General features: G+C 41.1%; 1 protein-coding gene across 1 annotated transcript in view; it reads right to left on the reverse strand.

Moving 5' to 3' along the window:
* Window positions 1-1,970: 1,970 nt before the first annotated feature.
* The window catches only part of TLL2 (tolloid like 2), a 106,911-nt gene continuing 88,423 nt past the window's right edge, over window positions 1,971-20,458 (reverse strand). Inside the window, exons 8-21 of the mRNA XM_075258172.1 lie at window positions 18,443-18,564; window positions 17,740-17,855; window positions 16,238-16,340; window positions 14,684-14,800; window positions 13,882-14,027; window positions 13,151-13,346; window positions 10,435-10,560; window positions 10,100-10,260; window positions 9,320-9,500; window positions 6,530-6,655; window positions 5,352-5,479; window positions 3,542-3,755; window positions 2,929-3,179; window positions 1,971-2,342 (exon numbers count right to left, since the gene is read on the reverse strand). Of these exons, the coding sequence (XP_075114273.1) occupies window positions 2,208-2,342; window positions 2,929-3,179; window positions 3,542-3,755; window positions 5,352-5,479; window positions 6,530-6,655; window positions 9,320-9,500; window positions 10,100-10,260; window positions 10,435-10,560; window positions 13,151-13,346; window positions 13,882-14,027; window positions 14,684-14,800; window positions 16,238-16,340; window positions 17,740-17,855; window positions 18,443-18,564 (2,122 nt within the window). The 3' untranslated portion in view covers window positions 1,971-2,207. The remainder of the gene's footprint in view (window positions 2,343-2,928; window positions 3,180-3,541; window positions 3,756-5,351; window positions 5,480-6,529; window positions 6,656-9,319; window positions 9,501-10,099; window positions 10,261-10,434; window positions 10,561-13,150; window positions 13,347-13,881; window positions 14,028-14,683; window positions 14,801-16,237; window positions 16,341-17,739; window positions 17,856-18,442; window positions 18,565-20,458) is intronic.

Below are 20,458 nucleotides of genomic sequence, written 5' to 3' on the forward strand. Positions count from 1 at the left end.
GATCGGATTCCGATCGGCGATCAAGTAAATATCGCGATCGGAATTCCGATCCTAATCTATTAAGGCGGAATCGAGGTCAGAGGTTATTTCCCACAATGCTTTGCTACTGGCCAAGCATTGTGGGAAAAACTAACAATGTTACCTACTAGAGATAAGCGAGTAATATTCGAAACTGCTGTTTCGAATAGCACACTCCCATAGGAATGAATGGATGCAGCCGGCACACAGCATGTGCCGGCGTCCGGCCGCTTAACCCCCTATGCGCCGGCTGGGTCCATTCATTCCTACGGCATAGCAGAGAGAAAACAGAAGAGTAGATAGTATTCTATTCTGTTTCCTCTCTGCTGTGCCGTATACTAGACTCTGCTACATCTGCATTACTGTACATTGACTTGTCTATCTACTTCTCTGCTTCGTCCCTGCTTTACCGTATACTTAGCTCTGCTATATCTGAGATCTACATCCCATATTCCAAAGACATACTGATAGGGAAAAATGTACATTGTGAGTTCTATGTGGGGGTTCACAATCTACATTAAAAAAAAAAATAAAAAATGCAATGCAAGTCAATGGGTCAGTGTTTAATGTCAGTCCAATTAGATTTTCATCTGAGCGATGTCCATTTAAATAGATTGACAAAACAGGTGCCAAAGTGATGATACAGCCAGGAAATGGATGAAAAATGTGACATGGCTGACTTAAAAACTAACAATTTCATCCATTTTTCAGGCATGTAGCCTAACTGAAGATAATTTTTATGACAGAGGTCTTATTCTACAGTTCGTTCATAGACATTGCAGTATAGATTGTAGTTATACACAATGATCACTTACCCACAGGATAGGTCACTAACACTAGATCATGGTGGTTTGGCCGCTGTACTTGACTACCTTTGTCAGTGCCATAGACTTAGAAGAAGTTGAGCATGTTCTCTGCCACTCTATTCAGACAGTGGTCTTGCAGCTGGGGGGGATTGGGAAACTGAGGAACCCAGCGATCAGACCCCCATCGATCTTGCAGCTATCACCTATCCAGCATCAACAGAAGCTTTGTTGAAGGGTATGTTCACTTGGAGAATTTTTAGGCGGTCTTCCAATGGGAGGAAGTGACAGATACTTGTCCAATCCCATCATGGGTTCTGAGGCAAAATCACCACAGCACGTGGCCCTACTTAGCCCCATGGTATACAGTTAATCCATGTGCACACCTACTTCAGAAACCTGAGGCTCAGACATGGCTCTCTGACTTTGGGTTGTCTTTGAAACACAGATAGGAGGTGAAAGATCTTTTCAAAATCTGCCCCAAAATCCTCCGTGTGAACATATCCTTATTTCCCTTATGAATGTATTCTTAGGAGTTGCGGTTATATGACAGGATGTTAAAGCGTTAACCTTCGGCTATTCCTGTGGCAACCACAAAGCAAGCAGTAATGCAAACAATAAAAACATTGTGGGAACTTTTTGTAACAAACCGTACATTAAAAATTGCAGTAGCTGCCAATTTACAGAATGTTGACGTGTTTTAAAGAATATAATTTACAGAAACCAGCCAGGGGCAGGCATGTCATTGGTGCAGCCTGTACAGCTGCAGAGGGGCCCTGTAGGCCAAGGGGCCCCATATCTTTGACTGTCTATTAGATTGTTTGTAACCTTATGAACTTCAAGGCTAAGGATTACTGGTGGTTGTTAGACATGAGAGGTGCTGAAAGTTGAAATATTGGGACACAGGGGCCTGTAACTGTTCCTGCACAGGGGCCCTCAGCTGTCTGTGGCCATTCCTGGAACTAACAAAGCCTTTTCAATAGTAGGCTACTGGATATACCCTAGTATCTTGTTAGCCAATCTGACATAGTGACCAAAAACCTGAAGTCACAGCCAATATATGCTCCACATGATCCTCCCTGTCAGCCAGTTGGGCTTTAGTTGATAGAGTCGGCATGGGGGCAAAAAATCATCCTGGGAAAGCCCTTTTTTTAGCACATGACTAAAAAGGAATGTAAACCAAGCTGGCCTGTTATATGCAGATATTTGGTCCTTGGTACATTGGCACAGTACAATAGCATGCTATTACATTTGGATCCTTATTCTGTAATATCTTACAGACGGCATTCAGCTATGAAGTACAGAGACATGCACAGCATTTAGCTCAATCTCCCAGAGGTCCATTATGCTGATGCTTTACATGCTAGGCTCCTATGTGGTCTACAGTCATTTCCTCATGTGAAGTGCATCTTGAAATTTGGTACTGGTATATCGCGCATGGAATCCTTTCTTGTTGATGGTATCGTCCGTGTGGAAGCGAATCATAATTGAATCTCCGGCTGAATATATTTCTTCAGGAGGCTATAAAGTACAAGCAAAGCCTTCATGATTAAATTTGACCCCAGATACATTATACGATATAATATATACAAGGGATTTATTATAAAGGATATAACTAATACTAATAATACTTAGCGTTTGTGAGATCATAGAGTATTTTCCGCCATGTGGCTTTTTTGTGTGGCTAGCCATGACGGTATGCCGGTGCAATGCATCAGCATCCCGTCGCGGTATCTGCTCCTGATTAGGCCCGAATTAATGGGCCTAAGCAGGAGGGTGTCTCTAGCCGTGGCTGTCTCAGCCGCGGAATCCGCTGAAGATAGGGCATGTCGAAAAAGACTGTGAGCGACTTGCTTTTTAATGAATGGGAGGCGTGTGAACATACCCTTAGAAGATACACGGAAACAAGAGCGGGCAAATGTCCTGGCCCATGCAGAATTCTCATGCCTCCCACCAGACGCCCAATTATACTATACATGACATGGGCATTTTATGTGCCGGTCATGTCATAAAATAAAGGGGAGTGACTGTAAATGCTTTGTGATATCACAATTCATTAAAAAAAATAAACAATTTATATAATTATTATTATTATTATTAAGCTTACCCCAGAACCACAGTATCTAGCTAGTCGAGGAGCAGTGCTGTCATAGCCATCATATATCTCCATGTAGTCATAACCACAATCTGATTCTTCTTCCATTTCAAATGTTTCAAAAATCAATTCTACTCCATAGCCGTCCTCCGCTACAATGACCCAGTCACAATTGGCTTGTACTGGGTAATTATTATCGCCATACTGCGCATGTGAATAGACATCTTTTGTCTGAATCTCAGCTTTTAATCGTCCTCCACATTCTACAGATAAAGAAAAAAAAACAAAAAACAACTATATATAATTTAATCTTGGAAAACACATAAATAATGCATTCCCCCATTTAGCCAATATCGTGGCACCTAGTCTCTGTGGCTTTGCACTATGTAGCGGTATAAGGCACTGTGTTATAAAGATATTCTTCCACAGAATCAAGGTGTATAGAGAAGAATACCTCCATAACACAGCATTTGCTGGAGCCTGCCACAATCATACTTTGGCTACCATACTACAGGCCCATACCAATTGGGACCTTGTAAGGAGTCAGAAATACAACCTTTGAGGTTATGCAGACCTTTGCAATTCTTCAATCTATACAACAAATGAATTCTATATAACTACATACCTGTGCTGTATTTGGCTTGAAACCCTTTTCTCTGCACCGAAGCGTCAGAGTAAAAGCGCATGAACATATTATTTGTGGATGCAATAATAGGTTCAGGTTTACTGCTGCCACAAAATCGGCCTAGAATTGGGGACTTGCTGCTTGGTCCATCGTACATCTCAAGGTGGTCATAGGCGCACTCCTGGTGCAACTCAATTTCAAAGTCATTAAAGACCTAGAGGTGTAAAAAGGATTAGGAAGTAAATGTGGTGGATGGATAGAGGTAAAGGTCAGTATACAGATACATGAACTTAGATGACCTAATCTGAAAGGTCCTGGTTTTTATACCCGGATACAGAGCAAATGTAGTCATACCACTTCTCTCTGATGACTATCTGTATGCCAATATCTCCATATCCGCAGTTTAAAACATAGCCACAATGTCTACTGTACACTATCAAATTTACATACAAATAGAGGACGGGGCCAAAGGGGAGATTCAAGAGCAGCAAAAGTTGCTCATAGTGCCTCCATGCTCTCAATGACTGTACTTACAGCAGTAGACCATGTTGGCCTAAACCAATAAGGAGGCAGGGTAGGCAATAGCTATGGGGTCCGTGGGGAGAGTGGGCCAGCACTTTGTTCTCTTTTGATGTCTGGCTGTCTAAGAATCATAAATTCTTCAACTCAGTTTATTGCAATTTTAATAACTCTGTTTATTTTATGATCTGCAGTCTGTCAGATAAGTCTCTTACCCTGTCAGGAGATTATTAATCTTTGAATGAAAAATAGCAGTAAATCAGTAAAAGGGGGAATAGCTGAAAAGGTTACAGTATTCTAATGTGGAAACTTTGGGCAAGGGGTGCACAAGGAAATCATGGGTCTCATAGCTAAAGCATTGATGACCGCAGGAAAGAATATCCTGCTGCTAAATCCTATCCCATTCATACCACTCACTTTTCTAAAAGATGAAAGTAAAATATTATGTATATAAATTATAGCTATACTTCTAGATCTTTCACATTGCTAAGATAGGACCTTTCACCACCTCTGCCAAGTCAAACTCTTTGCATCATTTAATAGCTGCTGCTCTGATTCTGGCACAGATAGAATTATTTCTCTAGCCCCCACTGTTCCTAAGCAATCAATGCCGATATCTTCGGTGTCTGATATACTATTTAGTCTTTGTACTGTCAGGAGGGCAGTGTCAGGCAGGAGCAGGTAAGGGGTGTGATTCTGAGCTCTGACACTGGCTGCCTCTGATTGGAGCTCTGAATCACGTCCCCTGCCTGACACCGCCCTCCTGACAGTACAGAGCCTAAGCAGCATAGCAGGTACCATGATTGTTCAGGAACACTGGAGGCTAGAGAAAAAATTCCAACAGTTCCTGAGTCTAGAGGTGGTGGGGGTGGTGAATGGTTCTCTTTAACTGCTTAAAATAGTAAAATAAATCAACAACACAAATAACTCATTCAATCCTGAATAATTTTATAGGATGCTCTGCTATAAGACATGAAAACGTTAGAACACAGAATTGTAAACTTTAGAAAATTTTAATACATTGATAGTTAGAAATATTTAATAAAGTTCAATAGGATTCTCTAGAATAATCTCAAACAATCAAAGGTGACATACTTCACATACACTAATCTGTGGGAAACACTAGAGGACAGTGCGGACTATATCTCATAAGTCCTTGGACAGGTTATGCATATAGATTACGCTCTGTAACCATATTCTTCAAGATTTGCCTCAGGAACCAAATAACTGCAGATCTTTGGAAACTATACTTTTTGTGAATCTAAAAATATAATAGGGTTAGTAAACTTACAAGTTTGACTCTGTGACCAGCTGTGGTGGAGATCTCCCAGGTGCACTCTTTTCGGCTGGGGTACTTATCAGGATAGTTGGGGCTTGAAACTGTTCCTTCTGCACTCAGAAACCTGTGCTCACAGCCCGCTAGATGTAAGATAATAAGATAAAATAAGATAATTTTTTAATAGTCACACCATGGGGAATTCAGTGAGTTACAGCAGCATGGATAATACAGTAATATATTACAAGAAAGAACACATACAAGCTCAGAATATCAAATAGAAAACATACTGAGAGAAAAAAAAAACATCAGGATCATTTAGTTCTCTGTGCGGAGTGATCTTCGCTTAGCCTGATGTTGATTATACAGCCTGACCGCGGTTGGGAGGAAGGATCTCCGATAGCGCTCCTTCTCACACTTGGGGTAATGAAGTCGGTCACTGACAGTACTGCCCAGTGCTATCACGGTCTCATATATGGGATGGGAGTTGTTCTCCAGCACGGAGCTCACCACGGACAGTATTCTTCTGTCACCCACCATCTGTACTAAGTCCAGGGGCTCCCCAGGACTGAACTGGCCCTTCTAGTTAGCCTATCAAGTCTATTTCTGTCCCTGGCTAGTATATTACTCCCCAGCAGGCCGCTCCAAAGAAGATGGCTGATACTACCACAAAGTTGAAAAAGGCCCTAAGTGTCCCCTGGACTCCAAATGGATCAGATGTCACAAAGTGCAATAATACTAATGAAATAATGCTGTAAGAAACCTACATTATCATAACTATAAGAGTCATTGTCAATCTGTTTGATATCTTGTACATTTCTTTTCCACACATGATGGTTACTGTGAACCCGCACCAAAGAAATGCTAAATTTGGCCAACAAATAAAAGCAACAGTAAAATATCACCTTCTTCGTTGTTAAATTGTATTAAAAATCACACCAAATTATAAGAGGAGCAGAATAGAGCCTCTCTCCCACCTCCTCTATGTAACACATTGTAAATCACTGGTTTGGTGCTGTAAACAAAAGTTAGAAATACAGCCTTAGTAAAAACTAGCATCTTAGTTCCCAAATTCAAAGACACATCAATAGGAATAGGTTACAGTAAGAAACAGCTCATCTAAACATAAGGAGTATCCAAGTGTTGTGAAGAAAGCTCATGCTTATACTAGTATTGATATACTATATACATACCCTCTTTACAGTCATGTCCATTCTCATGAAGTGTGTAGCCATTCTTACACTGGCACACATAGCTGCCTAAAGTATTGACGCACTCATGTTGACAGCCCCCGTTCTCCTTCGAGCACTCATCCTTATCTGTAGAGGAAAGCAATGGGAGCTTAAAATTAGTAACTTCTCAATATTCTCAGTGGGAATCTCTAAATCACAGGCCAAGCTGAAATCTATATATATATATATATATATATATATATATATATATATAAAACTCAAAGTCTGTAGTAGTCCGCTCTATACAAATCCACAGTTCTAAAATTTGGCATGTCCCCTCTCCACTCACAGGAGCAGAATACTGTGCACATTACATCTCGGTAGCGCGCCCCCCCCCCTCCCCCCACAATGAGATTGTGGCCCCTGAAGTTAGGCCCTATACATATAATGGGGAAATGTGAAAGTGCTGAGGGGAAAACAACAGTTGTGACTGACAGGGACGGATTATAGCAACGGCGCCAAAGAGTCGTTGCTAAAGGGGCCGCTCCATCACACATAACACACAAACACACCATATAAACATCACACATACACCAACCCACTAGCACAACACCACACGAATGACACACCACCCCACAAATACCACATGCACACCACACACACGCAGGCAAACACACTCGGATGGATGCACACTATACACACGGACGAACAGAGCACGTATAACTGCTGCACGCATAGACACTTGGACTGCACATGCCCAAACATATGGAACACACGCATACATACATGAATAAATATACATGGACCACACACGTGCATCACCCATGGATCACATGCATGCACAGACACACAGACAGACCACACGCACGCACTGACAAAACACGTCTGGTATCCTTAGTGGCTGCCGGGCCTCCAGGCCATGGATTTTGCAGTTCCATAGACTTCTTTGTGCACAAAGCTGTGAATTTTGCAGCTCTATAGAAATCTATGGAGCTGTAGAATCCACGGCCCAGAGACCCATGAAAAATCCTGTAGTGTGCAAGCAGCCTTACTGAGCAGCCATATTGGTCAGGCGAAAACTGCCGGATAGTAAGATTGTCATTATTGCTGATTATACAGGAGCTTTCATCACTGAAGCTGCTGAGGTAAAGTGAAAGCTGAGCTCTGATTGGTTGCTATGGGCAACCCCACAAGTCTGCCTGTGAGGCGGTTTTCATTACTGAGATGTCAGTTCCTTCAGGTCATAGTATGGGTCCATTCACACGGAGGAAAATGGTGAGGAATTTGGTGGGGAATTTCAGCGCTGAAAAAAAAGCCTCCCGTTGACTTCAATGGGGTTTTTTTTTCTGCTAGAACGGAGTTTTTTGGTGAGGAAAAAATCCGCTTCAGGAATTAAGAAATTGTTTTTTTTAAGCGGTTTTTGGAGCATTTTTTTTTCTTTTTTTTCTTTTTTTTCTTTAGCACAATGCATGGACCCTGAAAAAAAACCGCTAGCGTTTTTTTCCATGCGGTTTTTGCCAATTTTGCGCCCAAATCCCCAACATGGGTTTTATGCCACCCATTGACCGCGTTGGTGTTTGCAGGCGGAATCCGCCTGAAGGAAGCTTTTTTTTTTTTTTTTTCCGCAAGTGGAAAAATAAAGCGGGTGGAACCCATAGAACTCTATGGGGTGGTTTTTTTTCCATGTGGATTCTGACTCGGATTCAGCGTCAAAATTAGTGCCAAAAAAGGAAAATGGCGCTGAATTTTCAGCTAGCGGGAAATTACGAGAGTGGAAAAAAAAGATAGCCAAACCTATTGAAATCAGTGGAAGGCTTTTTTTCAGCTCTGAAAATTCAGCGCCAAATACAACGTCATTTTCCTCCGTATGAATGGACCCTAAGGGCCCCTTCACACGGAGTTTACGCCCGTGGGGCCCCGGCCTAAGGGTAAGTTCACACAGGGTTTATTGGTCAGGATTTTGAGGCCGTATCCGCCTCAAAATCCTGACCAAAAAGATGGCTCCCGTTTTGTTCCGCCTCCTGGAAAAAGAAGCGAGATGTTCATTCTTCAGGCAGTTTCACCTCGCGGCATCCTCCTGAAGACACACCCTCCCAACTAGGCTCATTCATTTGGGCCTAATCCGGAGTGGAGTGCGCGACCAGCATCCAGTTGCAGCTACCCGTATTTTGGACCACCTCAGGTTCCAGTCCAAAAAAAACCCATGTGAACTTATCCTAAACAAAGCACAAGGTCAATCACTTAAAGTAACCGGCAATAATTTGGAGTGCCCGTGTTTTTCACATGGACAGTTGTACATTGCTTGCTCTAGAGTGGGTAACCCCCAAAATCTTTTCATATACAGGTATGCACCTGAAGGTAAAACAAGAAACACTGTTTACCAAAAAGCACGACAATAGATAGTTGTGTAACTGGAAACCAATTTTACTCTTTGGTCCGTGAACTACTTATAGATTACACTGGAGGGAGGGGGGAAGGGTTGCACTATGTTGTTAATTGGGTGAAAATGTTTTATATGTTTGTGGGGCAGAAATTTTAATTTTTGATAAACAAAATAGTTAAAAAAATTGTTGTAATAGTTTACATATGTAACATCAATAATAATATTGACATTAAGGTTGTTGTTCACATCAATGTTACGACAAATTAGGAAAATTAAAGTGGAAAAAAAAAGATTTACTGCATCACTCTTTCACTGTGAAACAGAAAATTTTACTTTAGCTAGCATAACCAACCATTTAACATATTTTACGTGAGCGAAGCCGCGGGTATTCTGCTAGTATACAATAAGGAAGAAAACAGTCTTATTACCAGAGAAGAAGTTAGCTTTAAATCCTTTTTTTGACACGGTGTTGTCAGACTTAAATTCCAGTCGGATGGTATTGCCCTGTGAAGTGATCACTTCTGGTTTTTCCGATCCACAAAATTTTCCGTGTAATTTTGTGTCTGTCTTGAGTATGCTGCGAACTTCCACATAATCATATTTACATACCTGTAGAAGCCAATGTAGATATTAATATTAGATGAAATCATACAGAAATATGGGTCAGATGAATGACTGCTGCACAGGTAGGAGATGATACATGGCTTTAAAATTGCACAGAAGTATAAAGTACCCCAAGCTCTTCCTCTTTGCCTTTTACCGTATTTCATCTCCTATTACACACAAATATAAAATTGAGAGATCTCCTGTATGTATGTATGTGCCACATGAGCTCAGCCATGTCTTAGCATCTCTTCCTCTTCAATTTGTTATATAAGTATATGTTATGTAAGACAACTGGCTGCATCAGGAGCTTCTCTACGGTGTTCTGTCTCCAAAAAGTGAAGCTCTACCCCTTGTCTAAGTTCCACCCGTGTCAGTCCCCAACCAAAGATGGAGCAGATCAGCAGAAGGTTTACTCCTTTGTTGTCTACTGGATTACTACAAGACTGTGTCATGGTCATCCATAAAATGCTGCAGACATATGGTGAGGACTACTATAGTTTAGTGACCCTTTGATGCTATAATAGGATAGATGTCAGTGTTATATACCATGTAACACATAGATATTATAGATCACATTTATAGATTGTGTCTGCTGAACTTACATCATTGCCTTCAAGTTCAAAGAACTCAAATTGTAGAGATATTCTGTACTGTGCTGGAGCCACCACCTGCCATACGCAGTTTTTATTTGTAGGGTATTCATTAGGCCACCCAGGGCTAGTTATCGTACCATCCAGCTTTGTGATAACACCTCCACATGCAACTGAAAGACAGAGAAAATCGCTTCTAAAATTTCTGTATGTTAATATTGATTATATACTGTAATGTATACATTATATACATACACACATTATAATTTATATTGTACTTTTATTACAAATTCTCTTTACTAACAAATTTTGCAAACTTTCTCATGGACCGCTGTGGTTGTACCTACCTTCACAGCTTTTCTTATCTGGAGTCAGTTCATATCCAGGGTCACAGACACATTTATAGCTTCCCAATGTATTGACACAGCGCTGGGCACATCCTCCATTATCTGGTCGGGCACATTCATCAATCTCTTTTCAAAAACAGTAATGTTTTAATGTTGGTTGATACCATTAAACAAAGTAAAACATGGCAACGATACAAGACATAGTAACATCAATAGTCACTCTAGAAAATCTATTTATTTTATAGCAGGGGTCTCAAACTCACCGGCCCTGAAGCTGCCATCAGCAGTGGCGGATCCAGGGTTTGCGGGGCCCTGGGCAATTGACTTTGGCGGGGCCCTACTTACTGGGGGTCTCGCACTTCTAACCTGTACCTCCCAACTGTTGAAGACTAGAAAGAGTGAGTAAAATGTGCGGCGCAAATTAGGCCCCACCCACTTTTATGTTGACTCCACCCATTCTCATTCAATTTTCATGTGATTCCACACAGTATAATCCTCCTACAGTCACCCGTAAATTATATCTCCCCCCCCATTTTCATATACACCCTTCATCTACCCCTAGTTTCATGTCCCCCCCCCCTCTATCTCTGTCCCCAGTTTCATGCCATTCTCCCCCTTTATCTGCCCACAGTTTCATTTCCCCCCCATCTCTGCCCCAGTGTCATGCCGTTCTCCCCCCCTTCATCTGCCCCAGTGTCATGCCGTTCTCCCCCTTCATCTGCCCCAGTGTCATGCCGTTCTCCCCCTCCATCTGACCCAGTGTCATGCTGTTCTCTCCCCCTCTTCATTTGCCCCAGTGTCATGCTGTTCTCTCCCCCTCCATCTGCCCCAGTGTCATGCCATTCTCCCCCCTTCATCTGCCCCACTGTCATGCCATTCTCCCCCCTCCATCTGCCCCAGTGTCATGCTGTTCTCTCCCCCCCTCCATCTGCCCCAGTGTCATGCTGTTCTCTCCCCCTCTTCATCTGCCCCAGTGTCATGCCGTTCTCCCCCTTCATCTGCCCCAGTGTCATGCCGTTCTCCCCCTCCATCTGACCCAGTGTCATGCTGTTCTCTCCCCCTCTTCATTTGCCCCAGTGTCATGCTGTTCTCTCCCCCTCCATCTGCCCCAGTGCCATGCCGTTCTCCCCCCTCCATCTGCCCCAGTGCCATGCCGTTCTCCCCCCTCCATCTGCCCCAGTGCCATGCCGTTCTCCCCCCTCCATCTGCCCCAGTGCCATGCCGTTCTCCCCCCTCCATCTGCCCCAGTGTCATGCCGTTCTCTCACACACATACACACACACACACTCACCATTCCTCGTTCCCTCGCAGCTCTCTCCCTCATACACATATTGTAGCCGCGATGTGATGACGTCATCACATCGCGGCTACAAATGCCGGAGGCGTCCTACCGCCGATGAGCCGAATACATAGACGTTTAAAGCAGGAGCTGTGAGCTCAGCTCCTGCTTTAACGCTGAGCTCAGTTGGAGTCGGGACATGCCGACCGGGACCATTTTGTTAGGTCCCGGCCGCGCTGCGGGGCCCCGCTAAGCGCGGGGCCCCGGGCGGTTGCCCGGCTCGCCCGGCCCTGGATCCGCCCCTGGCCATCAGGTGCCCATAGCCTTCTCCCCAGTTATGCCAATTCACCTGGATCAGCAGAACTGGGGAGAAGAAACCCCCCAACCTGGTTGTAAAGCTACCTTATTTTGAAGGCCAGACAAACTTAGGGTAGATTGAGTGTATATACTTACCTCCCTGCTCCCTTTCCATTGAGCACACTGTTGGGACAGAGAGCGCGCCGTGAGGCAAGTCCTGGCTGGGGGCCACTGGTGGGGGACATTAAACTTTGTGGGGTCACAGCTGGGGTTATTTAACAATGAATTTGTATTGTATGTTATCTGAAAGAAATGCAGACCATCAACTTTTTGTATGTGCAGCCCATTTGAGACCCCTGTTTTAGTTCTAGTTAGTAGACATTGCCCAAAATGGAGAACCCCTTTAAGTTCTCAACAGCTTCCCCCCTTCCCCAGCATGATCACTTGAGTAAGCATAGTGTAATTTCTGCCCATCACATTCTTAAATGGGTGATTGCTCTAAAATTATATATCCCCTATTCATAGGATAGGGAATACATTGCTGAATGTGGGGTCTAACTGCTGAGACCCCCTTAATCCTGAGAATGGAGATGTTTTACTCCCATTCCTAATGCATGCCTTAACTCCATTAATTTCAATGAGAGCGATAGAGATAGCTGAGAAATGGTGTGGCTATAGGGGGTGCAGCAATAGCAGTTGTTACAGGGGCTTCATGGTACAAAGTAGGTAGAGGCCCCATTACAGATTTTGCATTGGGGCCAAGGAGTGCTCTCTCAGAGTGCTGTACTTTGGCAATATCCAGCGTTCCCATTGAAATTAATCTGTGTCTTAAACTACATTCTGAACAGGACTAAAGACAGAAGTTCTCTGTAGTGGTGGGGGGTCCCAGAGGTCAGATCCCACCAATAACTAATTTATCCCTTATCCTATGGATAGGGGGTACAACATTTTTGTGGCATAACCCCTTTAATAATAGGTCTAAAATAAAATAAATAAAAGTGAGACATATCTTATATCTTTATGGTTGCCAAATTAAAAATTAACATTGCCACATCCACTTCATAGGCCCGGTAGCAGCAACAGGCACTGATCCTATGGAGCACAGATCCTTATAAAGCGGGCAAGGAAATAAATCATTACCTTTAAAGAAGTTAGCAGAAAATCCAGCTTTATTGACTGAAGAATCAGAAAAAAATTTAATCCAAAGAGTATTTGAGGTAGATTTAATGTCATCAGGCTTCTCATAACCACAGAACTGCCCAATAAGTGGACTGTCTTCTGATGGACCATCACGTATTTGCAGGTGGTCATATAAGCAATTGTCATGTGCTTCAAACTATGAGAAATAATAGTAACCCATCAACAGAATTGTCATATATTCATCCACCATCTAAGTGTAGAATAGATGTAAGTCATCCGAAAACAAGACCTAGTAATTCATCTTCATGTTATCACTACACCTTCAGAAACCATAGAAATGAAATTTTGAAGAATTCCTTGAGGTCTCAAGACTTAAGGAATATAAACATGGAAGTATAAAAAAAAAACCCATTCACATTCCCTAACAGCAAAATTACAGCAACCGAATGACTAACAAAACAGAACAGCAGCACAGGCAAGATGGCTGCCCCCCTAATCATTTAGAAAAAATAAATAAAAAAGTCTTGTAAATAATAATCTTCTAATCTGATTTTATTTTGTAAATGTTTCACCATCTGGTTTTAGTTCATAAACAAAAATATAGGTGATACATCCCCTTTATAGATCTAATGTCATTATTCAGTACATATGGAAGTGGAATATATATATATATTTATTTATTTATTTATTTTTTAAACACTTTAAAGACAACCCTGTAAGAAATGTCTTACCTCAAAAGTTTGGAAAGAAAGGCCGACCACAAATCCTTCTGAGACTGTAATTGTCCATTCACATTGTCTGTCTGGTCGGTAGTCATCCGGGTAATTCGGAGACTGAATCTGACCAATGTCCTTTTTTATATGACCTCCACATTTAGCTGGAAGATATAAATGAAGCAGGTTATGATCAGAAGAGGAGCAAGAGCAAAACAGTGCGTGTCTACCTTCCAATATATAAGAATGAAAGGTGTATCACCCTGTGGCGTAACTACTGGGGTAGCAGCAAGAGCCGCTGCCACAGGGCCTGGGATATTGGGGGGGTCTGGCTGGTCCCTGATGTTTTTTGTTTTGTTAATAGGCCATTACTTTCTGGAGTAACCCCGGGTCCTATTTAGTTATTTATCCCCATTCCTGCTCACGGCCACCTGTGCTTGCCCTTCTGCAGAGGCGGCTGTGATCAGGAGTGAGGATCGGTAAGTGTGTGTGGGGGGCCCACAAATGTTTGGCTTGGGGCCCAGTCATTTCTAGTTGATTTAAGTCAACCTAACCTATCTGCTGGGCTGGGTTGTGGTGACAGATTCGCTTTAAGTCCAGTTCAACCACAGCTACTATCCATTGGCCGTTCCTTGCTATTACTCACAGACCACACTTCCTTCTATGACTTAAACATATGGTTGAGGTTTGTAAGCAGTTGTGGCAGGTAAGGTAGACCTGCCACAATAGGTGGACTATCAGTCCAGGAGTAAATAACAAGGATAAATGGAATTACAAGGGGTTTTGTATTAGACCGAGCACTTGTGAAACAGTTACAAACCTTCATAGACCGCATGGAATCCTTTACCCAGGATATTACTGCTACTTCTAAATTCAATCCATAGCCTGCTGTCAGAGGACTCTATTGGTTCTGGTATACGATCCCCACATAATCTACCTAATGGGACAAAAAAAAAAAAAAAAAAAGACAGTGTGCACAATAAAATTTTATACAATTTCCAGATATACTTTCTGCATTAATTATGAGTTGTTTTCAACATATTTTTTCTGTGCCCTTTAAACAGGAACTTTCACCACCTCCAATTCTTAGCAACTGTTAATAGGTGTCGCTCCTCTTTTCCAGCACAACTAGATTAATTTCTCTAGTCCCTACTATTCTTAGTAACCAGTGCAGTTAGTTTGGGTGACTAATATGCTATTTAGGTTCTGTACTGTCAGATAAGGGGGAGTTACTTGCACTATCCATTCTCTCAATAATGCCCTTTTGCCTGATCCTGCTGAAACTGGCAGCCTAAGTATCATATCAAGCACCAAAACTACCTGCATTGATGGGAGCTAGAGAAAAAAATTGAGCTGCCCCAGAATCAGTGGAGCTGAATGCAAAGAGCTGGAATTGGTTCAAAGTCCTTTTCACACAAAAACCTTTATCATTCACTTCTAGTGAATACATATCTGTCCCAGTATATAATATATTGCTGCTCAACTATACAACACATTTATTGTATGTGAAAGTGGTGGATAACCTATAGAAGGTTAGGCATGGCACAGTTAACATACAATGTAAACAGTTTTATTACAGCCCCATAGTTTATTTATAGTTTATTTTATATTCAGAAATTTGTTGATCCACAATATGTCCCACAGAACCAAGTGGTCAGATATCAAACGTACTACATCACAGCCAGTGACAATGCAATACAGCGTAGTAACTGCTTACATCCTATAGAGGGCAGCAGGAGTATGCTTTTGGATTATACGATGCACCTGTGCAAAAGCTCTCTCTCACTTTAGTAGGTTGATCTAGGAATAAGATATGAGAACCCAACTATACCAAGGACCCTCACAATATCCCACTACCAAGTCAAACTGTATTTCACAGTATGAGCACAGTATATCTAAAACTAACTTTTACATCTAACTCTAAAAGATAAAGAAACTTCATATAAAACCAGTTCCTATAGTACACAAATGTATCAAATTTGTTGCACATACGGTATTTAATAAACACTATATTTATTTAATTTTCTGACTGTGTCTGTTATGGCAGAGAAAGAGACTGAGCGTCAGACAAGACCTGTGACTGACAGACAAGACATCACAGTCAGAAAAAAAGTTAGATGATCAGCTCGGGAGCCCATCAATGAGATATTAATGATATTTCATATCCCAAGTTACAGCATTCATGAAAACCCCTTAAATGCACGGTCAATACTTGCAACAAGTTTGATCATTTTTTAAAAATATTTTATATGATTTTTTTTTTTTCATTTTTAAAGTCAAATGTAAAAAAATTAAGCAGAAAATATTGTCAGGTCTTGTGAATTAGTTAAGTATTGGGCATACCATCTATGTGTTTGTTAAACAAGGCACTTACCTAATAAAGGGGCTTTTCTCCAATATCCATCACGTATTTCAATATAGTCATACCAGCATAGCCGGCTTTTAAAGAGATCCATTTCTGTGAAATTTAGGACTATCTGAAATAAGATATTCACAATGACAAACATTAACAAATAAAACATTGTGAATGTTATCTTTAACTATAAATACACTATATATGTAGGTAGATAATATATATATATATATATATATATATATATATATATATATATATTATCTCATGTATAACCCTCATCATGGCCACTGCCTGTAGTTGTACATATTTGTAGGAAAGGAAGCAATTTCTACTTGACTTCCTATTGATTTTCAGTTCCATTAGAGGAGCATAAGTGACAAGCCATGTCATCATGTGTGCCAAAAGAGAGAAATAAAAGAAATGTACAAGCTAGCCGCTAGTTTAAAACACATACACTATGTAATATTACATCAGCAATAATGCTCAATTGGCTATAAAGAGCTAAAACTGTACACAATCTGATTGGAACATATAGCTCCTAAAAAATCCCAGGTACAGTGCGCTCCTCTTAGGAGATAAATGACCAGGATGTATCGGCATACAATAATCACCCAAAACTTTATTTAGATTGATAACGTGTTTCGGGTTTAGAGCTAAAACTGTGATACACAAATGTAAAACTGAAAGAAGAAGGGGTGCGTACTTTATGTCCGCATGTGAAACCCTGAAACGCGTTCTGTTTGTGCTGCCTATATAAATAAAGCTTGGTTTCATCATATCCAAAGGTGTTGATTGTTTCAATCTGTGAGGAGCGCAGTCGAGAGCCATTGGCTCACAGAAGTATTTATTGTCCACACTGTCAGTCGGCCAGACTACCGGGTCCCAGACGGATGCAGCCCTGTCCTACAAGATAAGTATTTAAAGGGATTATACCATTAAACTACCTTTTTTTTTTTATAATGAACACGTCGGAATAGCCTTAAGAAAGGCTATTCGTCTCCTACCTTTAGACGTGGTCTCCGCCGCGCCGTTCTGTAGAGATGCCGGTTTTAACCGGTATGCAAATTAGGGCGGGCCCCAGCGCTGAAAGGCCGATGAGCGCATCCCCATTGCTGCCCGAGAGCAATGGGGAGGCGCTCATCGGTGTTTCAGCGCTGGGGCCCGCCCTCATTGCTCCGGAGAGCTCATTTGCATACCAGTTAAAACCAGTATTTCTACAGAACGGCGCGGCGGAGACCACATCTAAAGGTAGGAGACGAATAGCCTTTCTTAAGGCTATTCCGACGTGTTCATTAGAAAAAAAAGGTAGTTTAATGGTAGAATCCCTTTAAGTCCCAGTTCCACACCCTATGTTGGGCCAAGCAAGCCACCCCAATATTTGAGGAGAATTGTGGGGGAGTTTGCTTTATTCTATACTAGCAGAAGGAGCGCAGTCTGTCCTGTTTGCCTTCCTCTAATACCCCTAAAACTGAAATAAAGTACACCAACATACAGTACTTCACAATCATACTTTTAGGTACCTTTTCTCCAGGTGTTACAGATATTCGCCATATGCAATGTGTATAAGATGGGTAACCACTTGGATAACCAGGAGCAGAGAAATTACCACTTGACTCCATTAATGTTTCCCCACAGGCTTAAAAAAAAAACACAAAAACATATTGCAAGAAAAAAGAGATTTAGAATATAATTCTAGATGATCAAATGAATTCTAAAGTGAAAAGAAAGGGGACTGGAAACTTCCAATCCCAGTGTATTTTTATGGCCATACTGTAATGAATTTAATAGGATTATATTGTAATACTGACAAAATCAAATAATAAGAAATGATCCTTATTACACACTACAATTCGGCATCACTGTCCACTATTATTTAGTAGTATAGTATTGATATCTCAACTACAAATTGGATGTTAAAGCTCATTAGAGATGAGCGAGTAGTATTCGTTCGAATATCAAATCCTATTATAGTCTATGGGAAAAAACGGGAATGTTGTTCCGTTTTCCATGGAAACCAAAGTTCGACACCTTGGATCCTCCAAGTTCCGGCAGTAGCAGGATGAGGAGCACGAGGAGGTTTTTGCATTGAATTCAATGGAATTTTCCCACATGGTATTCGACCGATACGAGTATTCGATCAAATAGTAGTATTCAATCGAATACTACTCGCTCATCTCTAAAGCTCATCATAAAACCCAAAAGCCCTGGATATTTTGAAATTACCTGGGCACTTATACAGCTTCTTTGCCTGCGCTATATCTCCACGGCTGAGTCGCATGCGTTGCCCAATAGTTTGAATATGGCTGAGAGGTTGTCGGGGACGTATCGTGTCATAATATAAACCCCTATTGGCAGAAAAAAAAAAGAGAAAGTACGTTGCAGAATATGTACTTAGCCAAATGCAATTTTCATAAGTATTCTGTCTCTTCTTATTCCTTATTAGGACACCTGAAACACCATGGAAAGCTCTGAGGTCCTCCGAAAAATAGAGGTACAATCGGACTGGCTGCCACTTGTTCTATGCACCAGTTTTGAAACCTATTTCCTGTAGAATGTGGAAACTGTTTGTCTATGAAATTGGCCTCAAAAGGGAAAAACTGGAGTTTTTTTATTTATACGATCATTTTACAACACAGTCAGAATAACATAAAGCAGTGCTGCAAATACTGTAGAAATGTAATGCATCTCAATAGTAGCAGACTACACAACAATCATGTATGTAGTCTGGAGATAAGAGTATGTACCATGGAGACAAATACATTTATCAGGACTAACAAATATATATATATATATATATAATATTGAATCATTATATTCAGCTTAGCTTGTATATAGTTATCTGCAAGATAAACTAAATACTAATTTTCACATTAGTGATCATTTCCCATATTTACCTCCAAAATTGCCTCCATTTTTCCCTCATTCCTTCAGCTTTCTAATTCCTTCACATAGTGTCTAACCCCTTACAATGGCTCATTCATGGTCAGCTCTGACATACTTGTCATTCCTGGAGATGATTCTTTTATCTCCGGTGACTCTTTTCAAGTTATAGGAAGATTAATATCTTTAATTCTCAGAAGCTCTTCAGTTGACGGGTGATGAATTGCTAATTCCTAAAGATGTAGACAAAACTGGACTTGCAACGCTAGGTAAACTCTTTGTAATCTACGAGGAGATGAGGTTTCCAGAAGCTGTATTTCCTGGTAAATGGCCTTATTTCAACAAAGATTAGATTTATAGAAGTTTTACTCTTTCTTAAAAGAAATCAAAGGGCGGAGGACTCTTCAAGATCATTAAAAGGACCTAACTCAGAAAAGACTCTTTCTACATAACTCCATTTTTATAAGGAATCCAGCTGAGATGCTGCTATTATTTTCCATTGAGATTCTAGAACTGGATTTTTTGCTCCCCCCCAAAGTATTCAATTGCACTTTTTTAATTACCGGCTTTCCCTAATGCTTCATTTCCCAGCCAGCTCAGAAGCAGATAGATATGGAAATTATTTCCATTATTGTGAAAGTGCCTTTGCTCTCAGTATGTAGAACACATCACTTCTCGGTAGGAATAGGATTACCATGAAGTGCTAAAAGTTACAAAATTGTTTACCCAAATCCGACCAAATAGTAATACTAATTATAGGGAATCGGTCATATTAAAAATGCGGTCTGTAGGAAGCATGTTATAGAGCAGGAAGAGCTAAGTATATATGTGTGTGTGTGTGTGTGTGTGTGTGTGTGTGTGTTTGTGAGAAAAGAGAACTTATTTATTGAAACCTCTGCTCTTTCTATGTTGAGACGTCAAGGCGGTGGTCCTATCAGTGATTGACAGCTTCTCCTCTATGACTGTGCATACAGATAGCTCTCAATCACTTATTGCTCCGCCTCCTTGACTTCTTAACACAGAGCAGATTTCAATAGATGAATAACAATTCAAACAAAATCTTTTCCAACAAAACGATATCTAGCAAAAACCTCTTTGAAATGGCTACCTCAAATTACATGAAAGTGTGCTGTTCTAGAGGAGATCTGTTCACAGCATGGAAAACTGAAAATGTGGTCTGGGTAGGAGGCTCTATAGCTGCTCTATAACATGCTACCTATGGATTGAACAGAATTTTCAATATGACAGGTTCCCTTTAAGAACTGCAAAAGGTACTAACAAGAGTTAACATTTTGGACGTTGCCATTTGACAACATTTCATTTGTTGACCAGGGTTTTAGTAGTAATTTGCATAAATTT

Source organism: Leptodactylus fuscus, chromosome 10 (genome assembly GCF_031893055.1).
Source record: "Leptodactylus fuscus isolate aLepFus1 chromosome 10, aLepFus1.hap2, whole genome shotgun sequence".
In the NCBI taxonomy this organism is placed as follows: Eukaryota; Metazoa; Chordata; class Amphibia; order Anura; family Leptodactylidae; genus Leptodactylus; species Leptodactylus fuscus.